The sequence below is a fragment of the Netta rufina genome, assembly GCF_964035555.1.
Source record: "Netta rufina genome assembly, chromosome: 1".
In the NCBI taxonomy this organism is placed as follows: Eukaryota; Metazoa; Chordata; class Aves; order Anseriformes; family Anatidae; genus Netta; species Netta rufina.
The window spans coordinates 200,208,786-200,231,366 of NC_140123.1; the positions used below are offsets into that span (position 1 = coordinate 200,208,786).

The 22,581-nt window shown below is 42.7% G+C and overlaps 1 protein-coding gene across 1 annotated transcript in view; it reads right to left on the reverse strand.

Annotated features, from left to right (window-relative positions):
• The window catches only part of CAMK1D (calcium/calmodulin dependent protein kinase ID), a gene marked incomplete at both ends in the record, with an annotated part of 214,267 nt that overhangs the window by 105,319 nt on the left and 86,367 nt on the right, over window positions 1–22,581 (reverse strand). Inside the window, one exon of the mRNA XM_084305333.1 lies at window positions 13,478–13,609. Coding sequence (XP_084161459.1) covers window positions 13,478–13,609 — 132 coding nt within the window. The remainder of the gene's footprint in view (window positions 1–13,477; window positions 13,610–22,581) is intronic.

Genomic DNA, 22,581 nt, shown 5'->3' on the forward strand with positions numbered 1-22,581 from the left:
GTTGAAAAACCACTGTTATCAAGCCATTTTTAGAATAAACTCTTGGGCTTCCACTCTTTCATTTTCCTAAAAACAAGAAGCAAATTGGCCACATCAGTCAAGGAGCTGATTCCCCCATAGAAACCCCTATTTTTGCCCAATTTCTACATGCTTCATGTCCTAGGCTATGGGGTCTTGCCATGTCTTACAACCCTGCCCCCCTGCATCCCCTCCCAATCTCACTGTGCTCCCCAAATCAGCTTTATAAATGAAGATAAAACACAGCTGAGTTTTATCACCAAATCAAGCTCTCTTTTCAGGATTACAGTGCTCTCAAATGCATTTTTTCCTCCTGTCACTCTCCCTATAAATCATGATGTGCCGTGAGAACACTTCTTGCTGCAGATTACACATGGGAAAGGACCAAAACATTCCCCAAGCACCAGCCAGTGCCTATAAAGAACTCTGCAAAATTCTGCTTATTGAAATTAGACTGATTACAGAAAACAAGAACCCATATGGGGAGAAAATTAAACTAATATCAGATTTTTTAATACATCAAGAAACACACACAGAAAAGAACTCCGTAAAGAAGTTAAATCCAAACAAAGGGGAATTAGTAGGGTGTTTTCTTTTAAATAGGAGTACAAAGTATGCCTTCACAGTTCCAGTGAACAACAGGAGACTTCCCATCAGGCAGAACCAAGCCTGGCTACCTTCCTAACTACTATGCATTAGTCAAATCCAGCTATCATCATCTACGTAAATAGATGAAATCCCATAGTGCACATGGTGAATCCACATGGTGCAGAAGGTCAGGCCAGATGAGTGAATTTCTCTTTCCAGAATTAAATACATGTTTTTATAGGGATGGCTTGATTTTACATGGCTTGCCCAAGCCTAAACTCCAGTTCAAAATGAGCACAAGATTTTGGGCATTTCAGGTCCTGTTTTTTTTTTTGTTTGTTTGTTTTGGTTTGGTTTGGTTTGGTTTGGTTTGGTTTGGTTTGTTTGTTTGGTTTGGTTTGGCTTGGTTTGGTTTTCTCCTGGAAAAAGGTGTGCTGCTCTTTTATAAAAATCTTAAAGATGTTTCCAGAATGGTGAAAGACCTGTTCTGACAAGTAATTTGGGTTAAAAATACAATCTATACTAAAGAGCCTGTAAACCCTGTGCTTTGAGATACTCCATGATTTCTGAGCTGCTTCCTTCAAGTAAGCAGACGGCCTAGGACTGTGCCGGGAGCAACTGAGACGTTAACCAAGGGACTCCAGGCAACTGAGTCATGAGAGCTAGGGCTGATTTCTTCTTCATTTATGGTCCAAAACAGCAAAGGACTGGAAAACCCAAGACAGAAAGCAGTTGTAACCTACATAAATAGAAGGCATAATTGATATGATATAGGAAATTTTATAGCTGACTACCAAAACTAAGAGTTCTCCTAACATCCCCTGTTTAAGGGTGTTCAGTAGGATTCAGATCCCTCTCCTGTGCAGATGTTTTTAAAAATGCAACACACATCTACCCAAGACATGGATGTGAGAACTGGTACCTGACCCAGGTCTCTAAAGCTTATAAGACTTTCCTGTATATAAACTGATGCAAAGCATAACCCTCTATACTCATTGACTTATCCATTCTATAAAATCCTACACCGACTGCTCTGCTAATGCATTTACCTGTATCAGCTACACTAGGAGCATATACTGTGTTGAAATCAAACAAATCAAATCGTGTTCAAGTAAAATGGTATAGGTGCACCCAGACTGAACAGTTATTTTACATTCAACTACAGGGATTTAAAAAAAAAAAAAAAAGGAAAAAGAAAAACAGTGAAAATCTGCCAGAAATACTGACATCAATCTTCCATTTCAAGAGCAATTCAGAGTGATTCCAAATATAGTTGGTCCTATTAAGAAAACAGCTCTCGGGTAAGAGTGCAAACTGTGTCATCATAAGAAAGAAAATCAGAAACATATGCTTCCAATGAAAGAAGGAATTTTAAACAAAGTCAGCAATTCAGGGCCCCCATAGTAAATCAGGACCAAGAGGAGAAAACCTTTATGTGTCATCCCCATCTTTACGGGATGAAGTTTGGTGAAGAACTTTGTGCCTGGTCTTTTCCATTTCTAGAAGGAAAAACAGCTGAATGCCAGCAGCAAGACCTAGGAGGAGAAAACCCCATTTTGTAAGATGGAGACCACATTCCTTTTACAGAAGTTTTTGGATTCCCTTGCTCCAGCTCCAAAGTTACACGGAGGGAGAAGAGTAGGTATGGCCGGTCCCTGGAAGATTCCCCTTCTGCAGGGTGAAGTCCGGACTCAGTCAAGGCAGCCTAAAACAGCAGTAACACCATAAACCCCACTGTTCACACCCATGAACCCACTGCTCCCACCTATCACCCAGAGGTGGTGGAGAGCTATCCCAGTGGCAAAGCTGGGCTCCTGTGTTGGCTTGGCTGTGCTGGACTTACATGGGACTGGAGATGGAGTAACTACCTTTGGAAGAGGAAATCCACATATGTGGGCTCTTGCCCTTTTTTTTCCTGGTATACATGTAGCAGGTTAGGAAAATGGGAATGGATGCTGTACAGCACATCTGCTGTGCATGTAGCCCTGCGTGCTCACTGCATGACCGCACAAGGTAAAACCCCGCAACCCTCAGCTTTGGGCTTCTTTCCACTTTTGCTTTGGGCTGAGATTCTCAAGGGAGCCTTGAAGAGTCATGTAACCAAGTTCAACGGCTTTGAATTTTCCTATTGACCAGAATAGCATTAGATCATATTACCCATGTCTATTTGTTAACGACGACCGCTCGTTTACCCATGCTGATGCCACATGGCCCGGATGTGGCTTTGTACACCATAAAAGGGAAGGACAATGCCTTTGAGACCTAAACACTGTGGGGCATGCTGCTGTCCTACCCAAAGGAAATGCTCTCATGTGCCCAAGGAACACAGAAGGAAAAGTTTCAAAGTTCACCAATGTTTTCGGCTTCCCTTCCAGCACCCACGTGTAGCAAAGCTAAAAGCAGGCAGCCATCACCATCACAGCAACATTTTATCTTTAGAAAGGGAAGAACTGCCGTTTCTATATAAATGCCAATAAAAACTGCGTCTTTGTGGTTCGTGCCACATTCACATATTTGTTGTGACTCACAAACAGAGCATTTAAAAACTAACAGAAAAAGCCTTTTCCTCTTTGCATGCAGTCAGAAACCCCGTATTCTCCCTTTTAAGAGAAAAGTTGTGAACAGCCTCTGTTTTCTGTTCTAATTACCGAGTTTACAGCAGACATGGGAGTAACCAGATTGCATCGCTCCGGAGAGCCACATCTTGGCAATGTGTATGATGCCAAATACGGCTGCTGCATGTGGACTCCTCTGCTTTCGGTGGATGGAGGAAAAAAAAAAAAAGAGAAAAAAAAAAAGGGTCTGAAACATCTGAAAAACAAACCCATGGTGGTGTATTTTTCAAACAAGGATGTCAGCAGGAGTCAACTCTTGTGTTCAGTGCCTGGTCCACCACGGTCTGAATCTGTTCCAGTTGCCTGCTGAGAGGAGCTGCTTGGTTGGGGCTGTACAAATACATATGTACAAGTCCAAAAGGGTCCCAATTTAATCCCTGGTGCGTCAGTCAAGACAGCAGACATCACAAAGCTATGAAGCTATTTGAAGCAGGCTGTTATTCCATTTGGTGGGACCCCGATGGATTATATATAGAAATTTTGGACTGATCTCAGAAGGAGTCAGTGCTGGTGTGCATAAACATATCTGGCACACTTCACTGTTATGCATTTGTCAGTTGTTTCTGAGTCAATGTGGAGCTATAAAATACATTAGATTATTATCTTATGCTTCTTGCTAATATTCCTTCTCAAAGATTTGGAATAAACTTTAAAGAAAAAGAAATGAATTCTCTTAAGATATTTGAAAATGCCTTCAAAAAAACATTATTTTTTCTCTAAGAAAGCTTGAATTCACTTATGTGTATTTCCGGAAGAAAATAATAATAATGAGGAAGTAAAGGAGGCAACAACATCCCTGTTTAATGTAATGCTCCATAATTTTAATTTGATAAAATATCTGGCAAAGCAAGAGCTAGCTGCCACATTTCCTTAGGGAAATGATTTCATAGGCCACTTACAAGTTGTCAGTATTAAAACTAACCCACAGATTTGTGCACTTACAGAGGTTTAAGAATTGGGCAATATATCTGAAAACCAGAGACACAGAAACATGAATATACTGAAAGAAAATATTAAGCTTTACTTTGAAAACTGATTTGATTAATAGGTTTAACATCCTCTAGTTGCAGAAGCACAGCCTCCTACCATGACCACTCTCACTTCAGAATAAAAACAATCTATTCTGCTTAAGTCAATGCCTTATGAATGCAAGGCATGATAAGAAATTGAATTTCTGATTTTTGTAAGAAATGAATTTTTATTTCAGAACAAAACTGTGATCGCTCTTTCCTTGGTCAAAGACAAAGTCCATACCTGCATATCTTTTGTGGTTTTTATTTTTTTTTCCCAGGAAAACTCCTACTGAGCAAAGTGTTGTATGAGTAAGCATTGTAAGACTGAATCAATATGTAGTACAGATGACAAATGTAGGCTCAGTTGGCCAAATACCAGTTAATTTATGCAGTTGTCAATTCAGGATGCGTTCAAAACACAGAGGCTGCTGTTAGGTTTAACCTGGTGCAACTGCAAGTGGGATGGAGAACAAATATTTACCCATTTTCTTATGGTCAGAGACAGTCCCCCCGTGTCAACATCTGGTTCAAGATACCTGGAATCCTGACCTTATTGAGGGACAAAATGTAAGTGTGATTCATCTTCTATAAATGAAAATAGAAGGCAGAAGTTGCCAATGGAGATTTCTTAAATATGCACCGAGCTCATATGCTGCAAAAACTGGCCCACCAATAACACTACTGGTCTAATTTCATATAATGGAGGCTTAAAATGCAGTAACTTGTATTCACAAAGCATTTTAGCATGCTGTTAAGAGCAAACAACTGCTTTGGACAAGGAGTGCTCATGAAAACTGTCATTTCTGATGAGATTTCTGTTTTTCTACCTTCTTGAACTGACATTTTTGGAATACTTGTGTTGTGTATTTTTCCCCCCTGTACATTCTGATCCACTTAGAAATGCATATTTGATGATTTCCACAACAAGTGAGATGTGAGCTCAGATGCAGCTGTGTACCTTGAGGATGCTTCCAGCTGGCCGGATGAATCCTACCTTGCATTTACTTGGTTTACTTTATGCAGTGCTTTGAAAATTATACCCTAATTCGCTACTCTCCAGCGCTATGTAAATTAATGCCACAGATTTTAATAGCATGAAAGTGAGATGAAAGAATATCATAGAGGTGCTTGGACTGTGTATGTAAGTAACTTACCCATCATTAAAATATGGTCATCCTATGGTTAAGCTAACTGGCTCCCAGCAGGGCATTGCAATAGCTTAATATTTAACAGGACATCGCAATAGCTTAATATTTAACATTTAATTCCTCCAGTTAATATTTCAAGATTAAATTAGAAAAGACAAGCAAAATGCAATTTGTTGATAGCATGTTGACACGAACATCTTCAATTTGTAAATACCATGAGACCTTTAAATAACCTCTTAAACCTTTTCCAAATGAAGAAATGACTTTCATGGGGAAAAAAACAACAACAACTTATTTTTAGGTAGAATATTCCAGACGACCTATGAAGAACTCTGTGAAAACCAACAAAAACAAAAGCAAGAGGAAGTATTTTACCCAATGAAACCACTTAGGACCACATCTTTATCAGATTCTAGGCAGTGACAGATCCTGGAAGATGTATCTGGGCTGCAAGCACTTGTGAAAATGCTTTCCCTGCTATTACCCTAAACCCTGCAGCCTCTAAACTTTACCCCAAGTCTACCACCTCTTGGGTTAGTCTCACAGATGCACATCCTCCCATGCACAGACAGGCCCACCTTAGATCCTGTGAGCTTCACAGGCCCCAGCTGAAGGCACTTCTTGCAAATAAGGTGACTTAGCTTTGAACATGTGGGAGTGACAAAGGCAGACCTGATGCATCCAGATACAAAGCTGAGTCATTTATCAAACTGTTAGATCTTATTAAAGAGGCTTTATGCCTGTTAACAATTCGTTCCTTTTAGGTAACAGACAACAGCGCATATAATCAGGTACTTGTATCACCAAAATACAATTGTAACCATCTTCCTGAGTAATAAATACATGAAAATAGGGTTATGTTCTCATTCTTTAGCTAGAAGCTGTGAAAGGACCCTGGCTTTGTGATTGCAGCTATGCACAGGATGGGGTCCACATAAAACAGACATTTGGCACAGAAGCAGGCTCCAGCTAAGGCTGAAAAACCCATTCCGCTAATCTGAAAGCATCTTGGAGCACCATTTCAGAAAGCAGCTGTTTCTTCCAAAATGCACCAAATTATTTCTCAGGCTGGAGCTCTGAGCTCTGATGCCCTTTCATCACCCCTGACCTGCCCCCATCTCTTGGGGCCCATCTTTTGAGTTGGGTCAGGGTACAAGCTGACCTTGAAGAAGAACGGTTATGCAAGGGAGATTTGGTAAGCCACCGCTCCCCAGAAGGGAGGACAGCCGTGTTGTCACCTAGTTGTCACCCAGCAATTAGGTTGCAATGACTTCTCATGCTGTAACGCTGGTCTGCGTGCACACTGGAGAAGCTCAGGCAGGAACACGGGATCACCACGGCTATTTAGGAGAACGCTACATGCAAATAAAACCACAAGACTAGAGAAGACATCGGAGATTTTGTTTGTGTTTACTCTTTCAGAAGGGATTTTTTTCTTTCTCATCTAATGTATTTTAGGATTTTTAAGATGCCTTGATCTGCTTCTGTACATCTGCTTACATCTAATCTAGCATGAAATGCGATCTGGGCAGTCCTGGCTGCAAAGTCTTCCCCTGCAAAGTTTCCAGCATCTCAGTGATCAAAAACGGTGTCAGCTTTGTTTCAGTTGTGTGGTTTTTTTTTTTGTTTGTTTGTTTGTTTGTTTTTTTCCCATCAGCATGAATTCTTCGCAGCAAAATAAGCAGCTTAGCAAGAATCCACCTTGTAGTGCCAAGGCAGAGCTGTCCTGTGCCATACCTATATATATAGGGTCAGATTCACTTTTGCCTGACACCCGAGAAGGGCAATTCATGCTGTTTGCACTTCCTTGATTCAGAAGATGATCTCATGGCTTAATGCTGATGTCAGCCTTGAGGCATGTCCAAATGGCCCCTATCCTGCCATGCTGTGGATCCTGGCTCCTTTCCATGCCTAACCTGCCTCTCTTGGGGTCATGCCTGCAGTAGTAACAGTGGCTCCAAAGGACAAAGCCCACCCACGCGGGACAACAGCAGATAGAATATTCTCTTGGAGCCCTACTCTTTGACCATTGACATCGGCACCATTATGACACCACCCAGGGTCACCCCGTTGCAGCAACCTCACACCTGGGCACCCCAATCCATCCGCAGGGTACTGCTGGGGATGCACTTTTTGGGATGCCCCGGATTTGCAATTAGCAGAGCTCAGAGCATGGCCACATGGGGAGGGCAGAGCCAGCCTCCTGTCACCCTGGCTCAACTGCAACAGCATGAGCAAGCCAGGTTTTAGCAAGTAAATCTACATAAAAGCTTTCTCTGAAAGTGATTACTTAATATAACAACCAGCTGTCTCTGCAGTTCTTGCTGAGGCAGCCTAACTTCTCACCATTATTCACAGGGTGGGGGAAAATAGGAGGGGAAAAAAAAAGCAGCAAGCCTGTTTTGTCTATAGGGTAAAAAAAGCTTCAGAGAAATAATGTTACCTGACAGACAGAGGTGCCAAGTGTTTTGGCTTTTGTTGGTGGCGTTTTCAATTTGTTTTCTTTTCTTAACCATCCCATTCATTTCTTTATAGGAAAAGAGCTCTCACTGCTGGGGCATCAAGTCCTAATTAGTCATTAACCTCTTAAACCTCAATCCCACAGTTGTTCTGTTACACACCAGCTGCACAACCTAATTACCATTGGTTTTACATTAAAACATTGTTTTTACACTAAAAACTAAATCCATCAACACAGGATCTGCCTCCCCTTCAAGTTTAGCTGGCCCTGTACTCTGGCTGGGTAACCTCTCACAGAAAAATAATTGTTGTAGGAGAGCACTGGTGGGCACCAGCAGAGACTCTGGATTAGGAAAACAGAGCACAGGACCATCCAGGCCTGCAAGGGCTTTATTTTTTGACTCAGAAACATTCACGGCTTAAATAGGAGGATCCGTCCCACAAAGTCACTCAGGAACGTTCAGCCGAATTAATTAAGTGCCCAAATTTGTGTTAAGGTACATTAAACTTCTGCCTGATCAATTTTGTTCAGAATTAATGTAGTCTTTTATCCTGAGTTAAATTGCACAGAGGAGTTTAATAAGGGGTGACTAATGGGTTTCAAAACTGAACGTGGATTTGGCTTCCCAGAGGCCATGGGGTTAGCCTGGGAGGGATAAGCCCTGCCAGACGTAAGAGCAGGGGACAGAGGGGTTTTAGGGGAAGCTTGCCAATATGCTACCAAAAAGGAACAAACCTGTGTGACTTCTGAAATTCCCCTTTTAGCCTTCAGGTAAATCTTGAGACGGGGTGATTTTTCTATATTCCTTATCAAGGACGTCCCCTTTAATGGTGCGACCAAGCACAGCCAAGCTTTCACCTGCTTGATGAAAACTTTTAATCTCTGCTTTCTGGGGGGTTTGGAGGTAGGTTTTGCAGACTTTGCAGGAGGCTGCCTCTCTCCCTTTTTATAATAGCTGCAGCTCCTGGCTGTAGGTGCAGGCGTATAAGGAGAGAAGCTGCCGTCTGGGCATGAATCACTGCCTGAACACCCAGCACCTCTTCCAAAGAAATGGGAATGGAAAGCACGGGCAGAAATACAGCTGACCTGCTAGAAACAGTTTGATCATGCTGTTTAACAGGAAAAAATGGCTTCACTGCAATTAGGCTTGGATTTGTAATGAGGAATTTTATGGTGCCTCTCCCAGAGGATCTAGGAGAGTAAAGAGCAGGTGGGGAGAGTGGGAGATACCTAAATAGTTTATAAAAGATTCTTAAAATCCCCATTCAGCAGAAACTAGCTAAAGCAGAGTCTGATGTGCTAGCTAAACAGCATTTGTTTAACAAGACTCTAATTTGTGCACGTGGCTGCTACGATCAATACACCTGCATTGATTCCTCCCCTTGCCTTCTTCTGACTCAGCACCAAACCTTTCTGATTGTGCAGGTATTACCCCGATAACATACCACCAGCTAGAAAGTTTCTTTGTGATTTAAAAAAAAAAAAAAAAAAAAAAAAAAAAGGAAAGGAAAGGAAAGGAAAGGAAAGGAAAATAAAGGAAAGGAAAGGAAAGGAAAGGAAAGGAAAGGAAAGGAAAGGAAAGGAAAGGAAAGGAAAGGAAAGGAAAGGAAAGGAAAGGAAAGGAAAGGAAAGGAAAGGAAAGGAAAGGAAAGGAAAGGAAAGGAAAGGAAAGGAAAGGAAAGGAAAGGAAAGGAAAGACACATATATCAGGTATATTTTTCTCTTCCAAGGTTGTTTTTCTCTACTTCACTAGCCTCAAACTGATGCTCACTGCAGTCCAGCTCTTCACACCACCTACTGCCTTCAGGAGCCCGTCTAACAGCCGATTCATCTTTCAGCGTGTTCACACCTGCACAATTAGCATACGGGGAAGAAATTTCCACTATTCTACAGCAAACAATGGAAGGAACTGCATTTACTTCTCTGCTTAAAAAGCAGAAATGGGTTGCTTTCTGAGCTGGTTATGAAACTGCCCACATCTCAGGTTAGAAAAAGTTTGTGTAACACAGTGTGCTGGGTTGCAATCAAGGCAGTTTACACAGCCGTGATAGTCCTACCCTAGAGATCCAGTTTCCTTCCTCAGACAGATTCTAAAAAATAGTACTTTTTCCACTGCAAAAGAAGTAAACCCGGAGCAGCTGATGCAGCCCAGCTTCTCACTTGTTTTTTTGTGTTGAGATGCAACCTTTTGCACCGTGTCTAGCTCCATGCAGCCAGCACACAGCTATGAGAAACAGCAGTCCTTGTGCACCAGCCCATCAGCTGGGCATGGAATGGGGACACTAAAAACTCCACTCCTGATGCAGACTTGAACAGAGGTGCCCAGTGGGATTTTCCCCCTGCCATGGAGCATCCTTTTAGCCCTGAGTTCAACAAGGAGAGCTCAAACTGAAAGCAATGAGCTGATTTCAGAAGGATGAGCTGAATTCAGAGGGATGAATTATCACCTAGAATTGGGCACATGCTTAAATGCTTTGCTGAAATGGGGCCGAAAGAATCCGTCAGGCTGGGGCTCCCGGATTAGCTGCAGACTTCGTCTCTGCCAGCACTGCGTCCAACAGCGAGCTCCTTCCCACTGCATCCCCACCCATCTGAGTCTTCAGGGAATGTTGCCATGGATTTCCACGGGAAACAAGAGAGTCCATATTGGAAGAACCCTGTTAAGGTTGCTAGGCGTAAATATTGACTTAACGGCTCTTCCGTCTTTTTTCTTTTTTAAGAACAGATTTGTTGGCCATGGCTGGAAAAATAAAATGTTGGAGGGAGCATGATTCACTCTGGCACTCACACAAACATGCAGATCAGTTGGCTGGCAGCTCCTCTGTTAGCAGAACATCGCTTTTAAAATGTGTCATTTTGTTTTGGCAGCAACAGCGGCCAAGCCCACAGACAGAGAGCATCCAAAAGATAAAATCTCCTACCTTCCATGAACTACATGTGGGGACCACCGGCCTTCCCCAGCATGTAATATTTGGTTTAACACTTCCAGTGTGTTTTTTTTTTAAACCGAGACAGAGAAGGGCTGATGGGACACTGCAATGGTTTTGCATTAAAAGTCCAGACCAGGAACTTCCCCTCTTGGACCCTCTCTTCTCCATCTGCTGACATGAGGAAAGGAAAGCAAAGGTCCTGAAGGTAAAACTTTTTATTTAAAGGCTTTTGGCTCTGTCACAGACAACAGCTATTTCAGACAGAAGGCACTTTAGGTCATGCTGGAAGCCAGCAGCAGAAATGAGAGGTGATGCAAGGGTTTTGGTCATTAAGTTCATGCTTTCAGCACCAGGTTCTGCTTCCTACAGCACTCCACGCACAGACTTTCAGTCCTGAATTTAAAAGATATCATTTAAATGCAGGTTCAACAGACAGCAGCATCCAAACCCTCCTGCATCTTGATTCTGCCAGATGTGGGTGGTCTGGGAGGTCCAACAGGAGGACAAACCTCCTCCAGAGGGCACAAAGGGTGCAAAGGACACAGTCAGCACCACCTCTGACTGTCCCCAAAACCCTGCTCACCACACACACAGGAGCACGAGCAGCTCAGAGAGCTGGCAGAGGATGCAGTGAATACATTTGTAGCTCCCTGGTAGGTACCTGTCTGACAGGCAACCTCTAAGAGGACACAAGGAGTTTGCTCTCATTTCAACTGCACAGGCTGTCATTTGGGACTTTAATCCTATTAGAGTTCAAGCGCCCCCCAAAAGCATGATGCAAAAACAGAGAATGGGGGCAGCACACGTGCTGATTTATATCCATCCTCTATGGCTCTGTGCACTCCTTGCAGGGAAGAGGGACAAATCCCTCCCTGCAGGCATCCCCTGCTCACATCCTCCCTAGAAGTGCCCAGTTCAGTGCATGGTTTGTTACAGCTGTGGCTCCTCGCAGCCATCCAGGGCAGCCTGGAGCCCTGGCATCCTACCCACTAATTAGGCAACACACACACTAGCCATCCCTACGCAGTATGAAGCTATCAGAAACAAAAGCAAGGCACTTAGATACCTTTGGAGCTTAGCAACAGCTGCTCAAGACCCACCCCACCCCTCTCAAATATATTTCTACTGACAGGTTTTGAAGCAGATAATTTATTGAACAGAGAAATAGGTTGATATCTCCTCTCCTCGATCCCAGGCAGAACCAGATTGTTATTTTCTAAGCATTTTCTTGGTGGTGCATACAAATTCAATACTGCATCTGCTAGCAAAGATGCCTATTTTCAGAATAAATACAATAACATGCAAAGTTTGTATTAGCAACAGCTAAGTAGATGACATCAGGAGATAAAAAAGGAAAAATCTCATGGCCCTAGCGTGCACAGGACAAGAGACTGAGTAGATTTAATTGCATGGAATTGAGGAATTTTCTGCCTACTCCGTCTCATGCCATTGCAGCACGAATAGCCCAGCCTGGGTGCTGCTTCTTCTGCTCTTATAGTAATGTATGAGTATCAGGGGACAGACCCACAGAGACTGTTTCAAGCTGCCTGGTATTGGTCTTTATTACCCGGTCATGGAGATGGCAATGGGGTTCTCAGTACCACCAACCAGCAAGCCAACATGCTGCAGTTATCACTGAGTTTCCCTCAAATGGGTCCAGCAATGGGAAAGCAACTGCAACAAATCCTTGTAGTTTTTCAGAGCCCCACATGCTCCTCTCTGCTGAAAAGGACCCCCTCTGCCTCCTGAGATCGCTGAGTTTGCCCTAGAACCTGCTCCTTTGGCTTAGGTTGCTTGAGCATTCAATGTATCTAAGTATCTAAAGATTTAGGATCAGTTTTTGCCTTGTAGTGCTCAGACCATGAGCCACCAACTTCTACATGACACAGAGCTGGTGCAAAATGCCCCACTAGGTACAGCAGAGCAGCAGGAATTTGGTTGCCCCAGTCCAATGTAGACTTCTATATAATTGTGCTACTTTGAATTAAATGAGAAGAAAAGCTGCTTTTAGAAATCTAAAACGGGTCATATAGACCAGTCCTAAAGTTACCGATCTCCTCCCACTAACTAGAAAGAAAGGCAAGGGTGACAAGTTCAGATCCAAGTGTCTCAAGCCAGGTGAGATGAATCCTGCCTTCAGGGCACGAGGTAAGGAAGAGGTACGGATCAAGCCTCTAATGACTGCTCTGAACTCACCACACTCCTGAGCTGCTCGTTTATGTCTGATTTACGTCAGGAAAAACTTGCACTCCGTGGACAACTCTGATAGAGCAGAGGTGACAGAGCTACTACAGGCTACCACTGTCACCTTGAGCAATCTGTAGCATGCCTAATTGGTTTTACAACAATCAGTGTATCAACTGCTTTAAGCACCTGGAAATAACAACCCCACTCTTGCTCTCCTCAAAGTCGACAACCCCGTTGCTGACATTATTAGTGGGTAAGGTTTTTTACAGGGCATCACTGCTTTTACTCCATCCTAACTCCTCTTCTTTGCTATTTCACAGCCATCCAGCTGGATTAATATAAAAGAAAACCAAAGCATTTCTCAAAACATTTTCAGCATCATTTAAACTCGGCTGATCTTGTCTGCCAGTGACGGGCTGAACAACCCGTCAGTCACACTTGTCAGTCACTGCTCCTGTGCCTGAAACGCAGGAGCCTAATCGAAGCAAAGAAGCAGAAACGAAGGTCTGATACTTACTTTCTCAAGACTGCAATTTCATTCTCTATGCTGCTTTCCTTCCCCTTCAGTGCCTTCTTGGGAATGCACTTGACTGCAAATAGTTTCCCACTAGCTCTCTCTTCAGCCAAAACAACTTCAGAAAATGCGCCCCTGAAGGAAGAAAAGAAAAGCAGAGATTTTAAGTGGTGTCATTTCTTCGCAAGCTGTTATCTGAAATACAGCAATTGAATCTATTCTTCTGGTGGATTTTGATAGCTGCTCTCGTTAATCACAGCCACAGCATTATGAGAATCTTTCACTGTTTTTACAGATATATAAAGGCATTCAAGCAAAATATTAAAGGCTCACCAAACCCAACAATATTAATAAAGAACCACAGTCCAGCAGAAGTTTGAGCAAAGGTCAAAAATCAGAAAGTGCCATTTCCATACACAGGGGCAAGGACCGCAGCCAAGCTGCTGATTTGATGTATGATGAATGATGCACTTTTCCCTTCTCTGAAGTTTTTTTGGAGGTTTAATTCACACAGCACCACAAAGTCCCTGGAAGCATATGACCCATGGGTGCCAAACGCGCTCTCGGTTCCTCAGTGACCACAAGAGGTCAGGGCCTCCGCTCTGGTCCTCCCTGAGCATCTCTTCACCCTTCGCTCAACCCTGACTCAGACGGAGAAGCAGCGTCAGAGTTCCTCTCTGTACACAGAGTTATTCCACAAAACAAACTGCCCTGTGTAATCGCTAAAGCCAAACAATCGGATTAAGTCACAAGCCCAAATGTCTGCCTTAATAGCAGCTTCCCCGCAGTTACCCCAGAGAGGATTACACAAATAAAGGATGCAGAAACATCATCACAGCAGCCAGTCGCTAATTGCCAGGAGTGGGCAGCGCCTCTCCCTTCATTGGGTTATTCCGTAACAGTATTATTTCTTGCACTCTCATGTCTTCCTCCAAAGCATCCTCCAAAGAGGCCAGGCACATGTGACAGGTGGGACCCTTATGTGCTTTTGCTGCTGCTTTCTGAGAATTTCTGAGATTTGGGCATCCTTTAGAACCTTTTGGCATCTGGATGGACTTTCACTCTGGCACACTGGGGCTGCTCTGATATTCCTGGTTTATCAGGTTTAGCTCATTACTGGTTTAGTGGTGAGGTACTGGGCATGGCAGAGCACCACCAGCCTGCTGAGGAACAGCAAATCCCTGCTCCTGTTCACCAAAACCTCCTCCCAAAGCAGCTGCCTTGCCCGAGACACCAGAGCCAAGCACCACCCAAAACGTAGCACTACCCAAATCCCAACTCAAAATCCAAGAGCCGAAGGATCACATTTTATATATACAACACTAAAAGAGGTAGGACACCAGGTTATCCATCACTAGGTTATTCTGTTCTTCTACATAGCTCTCTCTGAAAAGAGGCTGAGCAACCCCAACCACACTCTAACCCACTCCTCAAACATTAATATTTGATCACAGCCTCATTTGGCTACCACAAACTTGCCCTGACTTTTGTTGTCCACAGTCACTGCTTATCTAGATGTTTGTGGACCAACAGAAACGTTTCCTCTCCTGTCTCTCCCTTTCTAAGTTAGGCTCGACGACACGACCAAGCACCCCTGACCTCAGCACCAGTGTCTGAGTTGCAAAAGGACCGAGTGAATCACTGAGCCAAGGGGTAAGCGAAGCAGGCAGACAGAAAAGGATGCTGGATAGAAAGTGCCTGTTTACACAGAAACGTTTTGGTCATTAGCAGCAAAAGGGAAATGAGAGGGGAAGTTTAGGAAGGGATTAAAAGAGACTTTTGCAAACTGGTGGTTTGTGTCCATGTGGCAGTGACCCTCTGAACAAAGAATGCTTTGCCTTGTGTTTTTGTCAAAAAGGACCCCAAAAATGTCCAGACTCATTTATGCCGCACTAAGTACAGGAACAGCTTTGTTTTCTGCATTGTGTATAAACTGCCACGGCATGTTGGAGCATCACAGACTCCAGTTCAGAGTCCATGCAATCAGTCCCAATGGCTGGAGCAATAAAAAAAGAAAATCGAGCCACACAACGTATATTTGCAGACCTACTCTTTGCTTTCCTGTCAACAGTCCTAATTACTTGGTTCACCAAATGGTGCTTTCTTTCTAACCCTCATGCTGGGAACAGCCAGACTGGAATCGCAATAAAATCCCTTTACTGGGAAATCCTGAGACCCCTCAGTGCTTATTGGCTTTGGCTGAAGACTCGGATGCTCACAAACTCACAGGGCAGCTCCCAGCTATAATTCATGAACGCCTTAAAGTCCTATCTACTTAAGCTTTCACCACTTCACTCTAGCTGTGTCTTGAATAATCTTTTTGGCTGTAGTTAAATGCCATTAGAAGCAGCACATCCATACTGGTCATTTACTGCTCATGCAGCTCTCTGAGTGTTTACAACACTGCAAAGCACAGAGATCCCATTCTGATCGGGATTTCATTGCTCTTCTAAGACGCCAAAATCAGTGAAATCCCTTTATATCCTTCTATATAATAAACTGAGCTTGGAGAAATGCCTCTATTTCAGCTGGATTCACCATTTTACTGGATTTCTTCCTCCACATACCAGGACAGCCATGGGGTTGGAGCAGCTTTTGTGTATATAAATGCATTTTTAGGGGGAACTCTGATATACACTGGTAAAAAACAATTCCATATCTTCTTAGCAGTCTTTCTCGTTAAAACAAGAAATGAGCTGACCCTCACTTAAAGCATTCACATACATGCCAGCCCTTGGCACTGATGGTCTGCACGCTCCTGCTGCACTACACGTGTTCCTGCTGCACAGTTCCTGCGGTCACAGGCAAGGAAAAAAAGAAGCACAGAGGCAGCAGACAAAAGAAAGAGAAGTGCTGGAAGAAAAGAGAAGTGTGCTGGAAGAAATGCAGATAGGGATCAGAGAGTTAAATACAGTTGGGGAGGAAAGAAAGGTATAAGACAAAAAAAAAAAAGGAAGTATTAGCAGAAAAAAATCACCAAGCAATAGGCAGCATAGACACTCCTGCAGTGTGCTGGAGTCAAGGGAGAGCCAGAAATAATAGTATATAGATGGACAAGTAATTATCTTAATTTCAAATACACAGATGAATTCACCCACACTTAATAATCCAATCCAGCCCCCACTAAATCTTTCTTGACTTATACATGACTAGGTAAAAAACAGAGAGAAAGAAATACAAAGCTGCTTGTTTTCTTGCTAACAGTAAAATATCCTACAGCAAATTCCCCATTTCCTCAAAAAAAAAAAAAAAAAAAAAAAAAAAATCCCCAGAACACCAGTCTAGCAGGCTTACTAAAGGAGATATTTTTCCCCCCAAAGAATTAATGTGCCCTTTAAAATCAAGACATAAATGAAGGCAACAGTTTATCTCTAAGAATTTATTGCATTTTTTTTAATTGAGGGTTAAAAGGTAATTGTGTCCAAAGTTCTCTCAATGTGTTTGGGTTTAGAAAATGATGCATTGTTCACCACTGAAATGACAAGACTTCTTGTAAAAAGGATGTGGCTTCTATTAAGCATCATCAAGTGATGTTAAATCAGCACTGAGACAGAAAGAGATTCGGAAGCCACTTGGTGAATCTTGTATTTTGAATTATGAGTTTTTATCTGAAATTTCATGCATGGAAAAATGCAATTTCTGGGAAGGATAACAGCAAATAATGGTAAACTTTTTTTTTTTTTTTTTTTTAATTCTGTGAAATCTTGAGGAACGTGTTTACTCTGAAAATTACCAAGATATTACCCAGAAAATATCTGGGGAATTTTTATTCTCACAGCACTCCACAACACACACTCTTCCTTTCCCCCAAAAAATTGGTCCAAAAATTATTTTCATACTCCAACACAGATTTTTTAAAAAGCAGGGAGAAGAGGTTAATTAAATAAAAGTCATCATTTCAAAGGTATCTGCAGTGAATGGGATGTCCCACTCCCCAGAGCTGGGAAATAGCTAACAGCAACCTTTCCACTGTGCCTGGGGACACAGCCTTTGCCTCTCTGAATTGGGGGCTACAAACCCCCCAGGGAGCTTTGCAGGTCCTTCCTGGAGGTCAGAGTAAATGAATAGGAAAAGCATCACAGTTTTGAGGAACTAGGACAGCAGTGGAAATGGGTAAGCAAGAAACTTCTGCAAAATTAAACCACCTAGCTAGCTGCTGAAATAAGTGTGTGGCAACAGAACCTACTTCTGAAAGTTATGACCACATTATCATTTACCCTAGAGGATCAGCTCTCGTTAAACTTCTAATTAAAGTGTGGAATAATTTTGTGATCTAGATCGTTTTCATATGAATTAGGAACATTGCGAAAGAAAAAAGGTTAAATGACTGCACAAGTGACATTGAGATGATGGCAAACTCTGGAAGGTGGCTGAGACCTGCTGACTCCTCACCCCTTTGCATATGTCAGCATCCTATGAGATGTCAATATTTTATAGTTTTTGTTTCAATTATTTCTTATTTGGTTATTTTCTTTAATTCAGATTTTCAGATTAGGATTTCAAGATTATCATTGCAATATGAATGGCATTCATATCCAAACAGAATGGATTTTCTATTAGATAACAAAGGTTGCGAGGCTAGGTTATCCTGCAGATCAAAGTAAAATAAATGCCAAATAACTTTTCCTCATCTGTTTGAACTATAATTTAAGGTGAATGCTTAATTTCTGAAATAAAATAGATATACAATACATAATGTGACAATAAATCTGTTCTTATTCTTAAAAAAAAATAAAATGTTGTTACAAAAGCACTAACAAAATGAAGACGAAGAGTAGATGGAGGGAGAAAACTTAATTTTTCCATTTGCAGAGACCTCCACGTTGAGAGTTTTCCACTACATTAGCAGGTGCTCTGTCACACTAAATCAACAGACATAGTCAGGAAACAGATTTCACATCTTCAGGCTGTGTGGAGCTAATGATCTTAATTATGGTACAGTTGGCCTTCTGTGTGTACTTTGCCCCAGCCAAACCATGGAAAAAATGAGTGAACGCTCATGGTTTGAGAAATCTACCACATCCACCTAGAAGATCACCCCAAGATGGGAGACCAACAGAATGGGTGAAATCGACCAAACCCAATAAGCCATTTCTGTAGCGTGGCTTTGGTAACCACAGACAAGTTCTGTTCCTCGACTCCCCAGAGAAAGGCAGCTTTGAGCTGCACTACAGACAGAGGGAGGTGTGTAAGAAAAAAATTTCTCTGGCACTTTTAAGGCTTTTCTTATGGTCCTCAAGGAGTTAACTGTGGGATGAGCTCAGGCTCTGTATAACCAATACATACCAAGGAGATTCTGATCCTCCAGAATATTTTTCTCCCAAGCCATTTTTCTGCAGAAGTTGCTTTATTTTTTTCATTAAATTTTCTACTCTGTCATTTCTGTACACATGCCCTCACTCATCCAAATCCCCGGCATTTCCCAACATAAGCCCGAACAAAGGCTGGAAATTGTTTTTTGCTCCAAAGTCATGTCTGCGAGTGTCCTGAGGTCTGTGTGAAAATGAATTTACAATGAAATTTTCAACAGCTCAGTGAAGTTTGAATGCAAAGGTAACAAAACTGAAGTGAAGAGGGTGTTTTCACTCAGAGGAGCAGAGAGGAGGCTCTCGGGGCTGTGTTACACACAGTACAGAAATCAAATATCCCTACACATTCCCAAGAAGCTTAATATAAATTTCTGAGAAAAGAAACACGCATACTGGTCTATTTGACTCCATCTATTCTTTAGAGGACAAATGCTTTTTCTAGCTATTTTCATTCATCAAACACACTATCCCAGCCCTGCAGCCCCTTCTATGGCAATGCTTCCTCTGCCTCTGCAAGCACAGGACGACCAGGATTAACACTGTTAACGCTGGTATTTTTAGCCTCCCTATTCATTTAACTTCCACCAAACCACCCAGCCAAAAACTAAGAAATGCTCTTTTCTACCTCAGGGCCGGGTGAATATCTGCTTTAACCCAGCTGGCCATCCTGGGCCATTTCTGACCCTGGTTTCCCTCCCCAGGGCTGATCCTGACCTGCACCCACAGCAACGACCTCCCTCCCCGTGAGGTGCCTGGTACCCAGGGCTGGAGCTGCTATTACATGCTCTAGATGATGAACAGCACTTCCAGCTGTCCCAAAAATGCTGTTGATCTTGCCTGATGGACACACAAATAACAACAGCAAGGGGCAAAAATACCGTTTGCTGCATGTTCCTGCAGCAAGGAGCAGATTTTCACCACTAGCATGTCTCTTGCTCCATACCCTCAGCATTTTGTCCGAGCTAGAAGGCACTTTAAGACCACTGGGGTTACACATCTCTCTCCAGGTAGGTCCCCACTTACCCACAAGATGAGAGGAGCCAGGGAACTGCTGGGCATGGGGCCAGGCAGCACACCCCTAAGCTCATGGCTTCACCTCTCCCACCACCTTGCTGCTCCCCATCAAGTACAGCTTCTGGGATAGGAACCTCAACAACCCACAGGTCTCTGCTGGGACTCGTAGCCATGACCACAACAGACATATGACAGCTTCATGCTCCAGGTAGAGCTGTTTTTTTTCCCTCCTTATACACCAGTTTGGTTTTCTCCTCCCATTACACCGCAGCTAACTACGATGGAACAAGCAGCACAAAGCTTTCATCTCGTGCAGTTACCAAAAGCGTCTGGATTTGTTTGGATTTAACTTCTACTTTCTTGGGTACTATTATCTACAATTACAACAGCTTAGTGTTTTGACAGTTTTTGTCACCAGTCAGATGGGAGAATTTTAATGGCAATTTGAAGCTTATCATTTCTTCTTGGTTTAACTCCTCAGTATTTTATACTCTCAGAGAAAAAAAAAAAAAAAAAAGAAATTAACTAGAATTAAGATTGAAAAACCATGTCAGCTACTTAAAGGAAAGCTACTTAGAGGAGAGAGACTTCTGTGAAGTTTAAGTTGCACATGATAAAGCATGAAATTTTGACAATATAGTCAAGGAAGACTTCACAGACCTGCCTCTTCCCCCAGACCACTTTCACCAGAACACAACCGCCTCCTTAATGGTCAACAATTTTCACCCAGGGAAAAATTGCTGGGAACCATTTAAAGAATGCTGTAGCGAGAAATTAAATTTTGACTCCAGGATGAATTTCAAGTTCACAGTGGGGCATGGCACACACCGCCAGTGCCCCCTGCCACTGCCAGGTCCCCTTCCCTTCCTCCAGATATGACATTTTGGGCATCAGCAAAGCTGCTGGCACAGCTTGCAGCCACGTGGATGAGGAATCCACCAGGGCCTGGGGCACTTCAGCTCACACACCAGCAGGGTAATGGCACTGAAGTACGTGGCTGATGAGACCCCTGGGCAAATAAAGCCCTTACGTGCAGAGCAGAGCAAGGCATGCATGTTTTGGTGTCATCAAACTGAGGAGCAGAAGAGAGTAAACCACATAATGCTCAAAAATTAAGCCAAAACGAAAAGTTTCTGCGGAAACTCTTCCCTTTCTGAGATGAACTAATTTGTTTTAGCTGCCTGGTGTATGCTAATTCAATAGGATGCTATGCAGTCTGGTCTGAGACAGTGATGCATGGATGCTAAAAAGGGAAACTGGCCCAGCACAGATACCCAGTCTTGTTTGTTATTACAGTGCTTTACTTTCCTGAACTGTTTGCTCTTTTCTGATTAATCCTGACCCCTATTAGAAAGGGAAGTGTTGTCTTTAAAGGCCTATTACGCTTACTTTACATCCTCTGTGGTAATCATGGTAAAGCTACCCAGAATCAAAAGCAAAACATACAGCCTTTTGTATTGAGCTCTTCCTTCCATTATGCATTTCACAAATGGGCTGTTAAGCAGTTTATTTTCTCCACTGATGATCACTTTCTTTCCAAAGTGAATATTTAAGTACCTTTTTTCCACTTTCATCTTATAAGACGAAAAGAGCTCATTGTCTCCCAGGATTTATCTGATGACAGCATTCTCACTGGGAAATAACCCTTTTTTTTTTTTTTTTTTTTTTTTTTTTTCCTAATAATGACCGCAAACCTTTCTTGAGGGATAAGTGAGCTCCATAATGTTTTTCAAAGCATTTCCCTGTTCTGACACTGATATATGCAGGGTCTATTACAACACATCTGATTTCTGGAGATCTTATCTGGCCTTATAAAGCAAATTACACCAATTTGAAAAAGCACGTTTCTTCCTCTTCCTCCACGCGGAAATGTAAGAAATGATCTGGCACTCTCCAAAGAGGCTGGATCAATTTAGGAACTGGATGACACTGCATCTTTTGGAGCAAAGCAAAGATAGTGTAAACACTAGTTTTGCTTTCAGCATTTTCTATGTTCCCTCTGAAGTGAATTTCAGCTCATCTTTAGTAAAGACGAAACTAGCCTAACTTGCCTAAAGAGCAAGTAACTTGTCAGTTGGGTTTGAACCATAGGAAAATCCAGTTAACCCGAGAGTTTTGCCTAAAGGTGCCTGGACCTTCAAATCCAAGTTGCAAAAGATGCCACCCCATGCCTTCAGGTGGCATCTTTAAGAATCAGAGCCTAAGTATCATCTCTGGAGCTCTTCCTCAGTAATCAGAAACAAATGACTGCATTACTTGACATGTGGTTTTCAAACACTGACCATCTTTCAGGAACTGTATGATCCATTCTACAGATGAGCTACGTGAGGAACAGGAACCACATGGACCCATCCTTCAGTAACATTTATTTAAAAGCAAAGAACATCGCATAATCTAAAAGTGCACACTCCTTTTGTACTCAGAAAAGCGTCTCCAACAGGCAATTACATCCCATCCTAAAATATATTGAGGGAAGCACAACATAGCACTGCACAAATCCTTACGCCCCTTCTGCCAAAAATCCCACACTCCAATTGCCACCTACCTCTGGTCAAACAGATCATCTGAGATGCCCAGATCTAGCTCCAAAATGCCTGTCCGGCAGCTGCAATGAGCTGAGATATATTTCAGCCTCAGGGTCTGGTCTTGTTTCAAGAGAAAGCAGAGCTTGGCCACCCAGAAGGAAAGTCCTGAGCACAACTACGTGGATGTTATTGATGTCTGAGCTACTTCCCCATGCATTACAGATGAGAGATGGCCAATACAGCAGTGCCATCAGCTTGT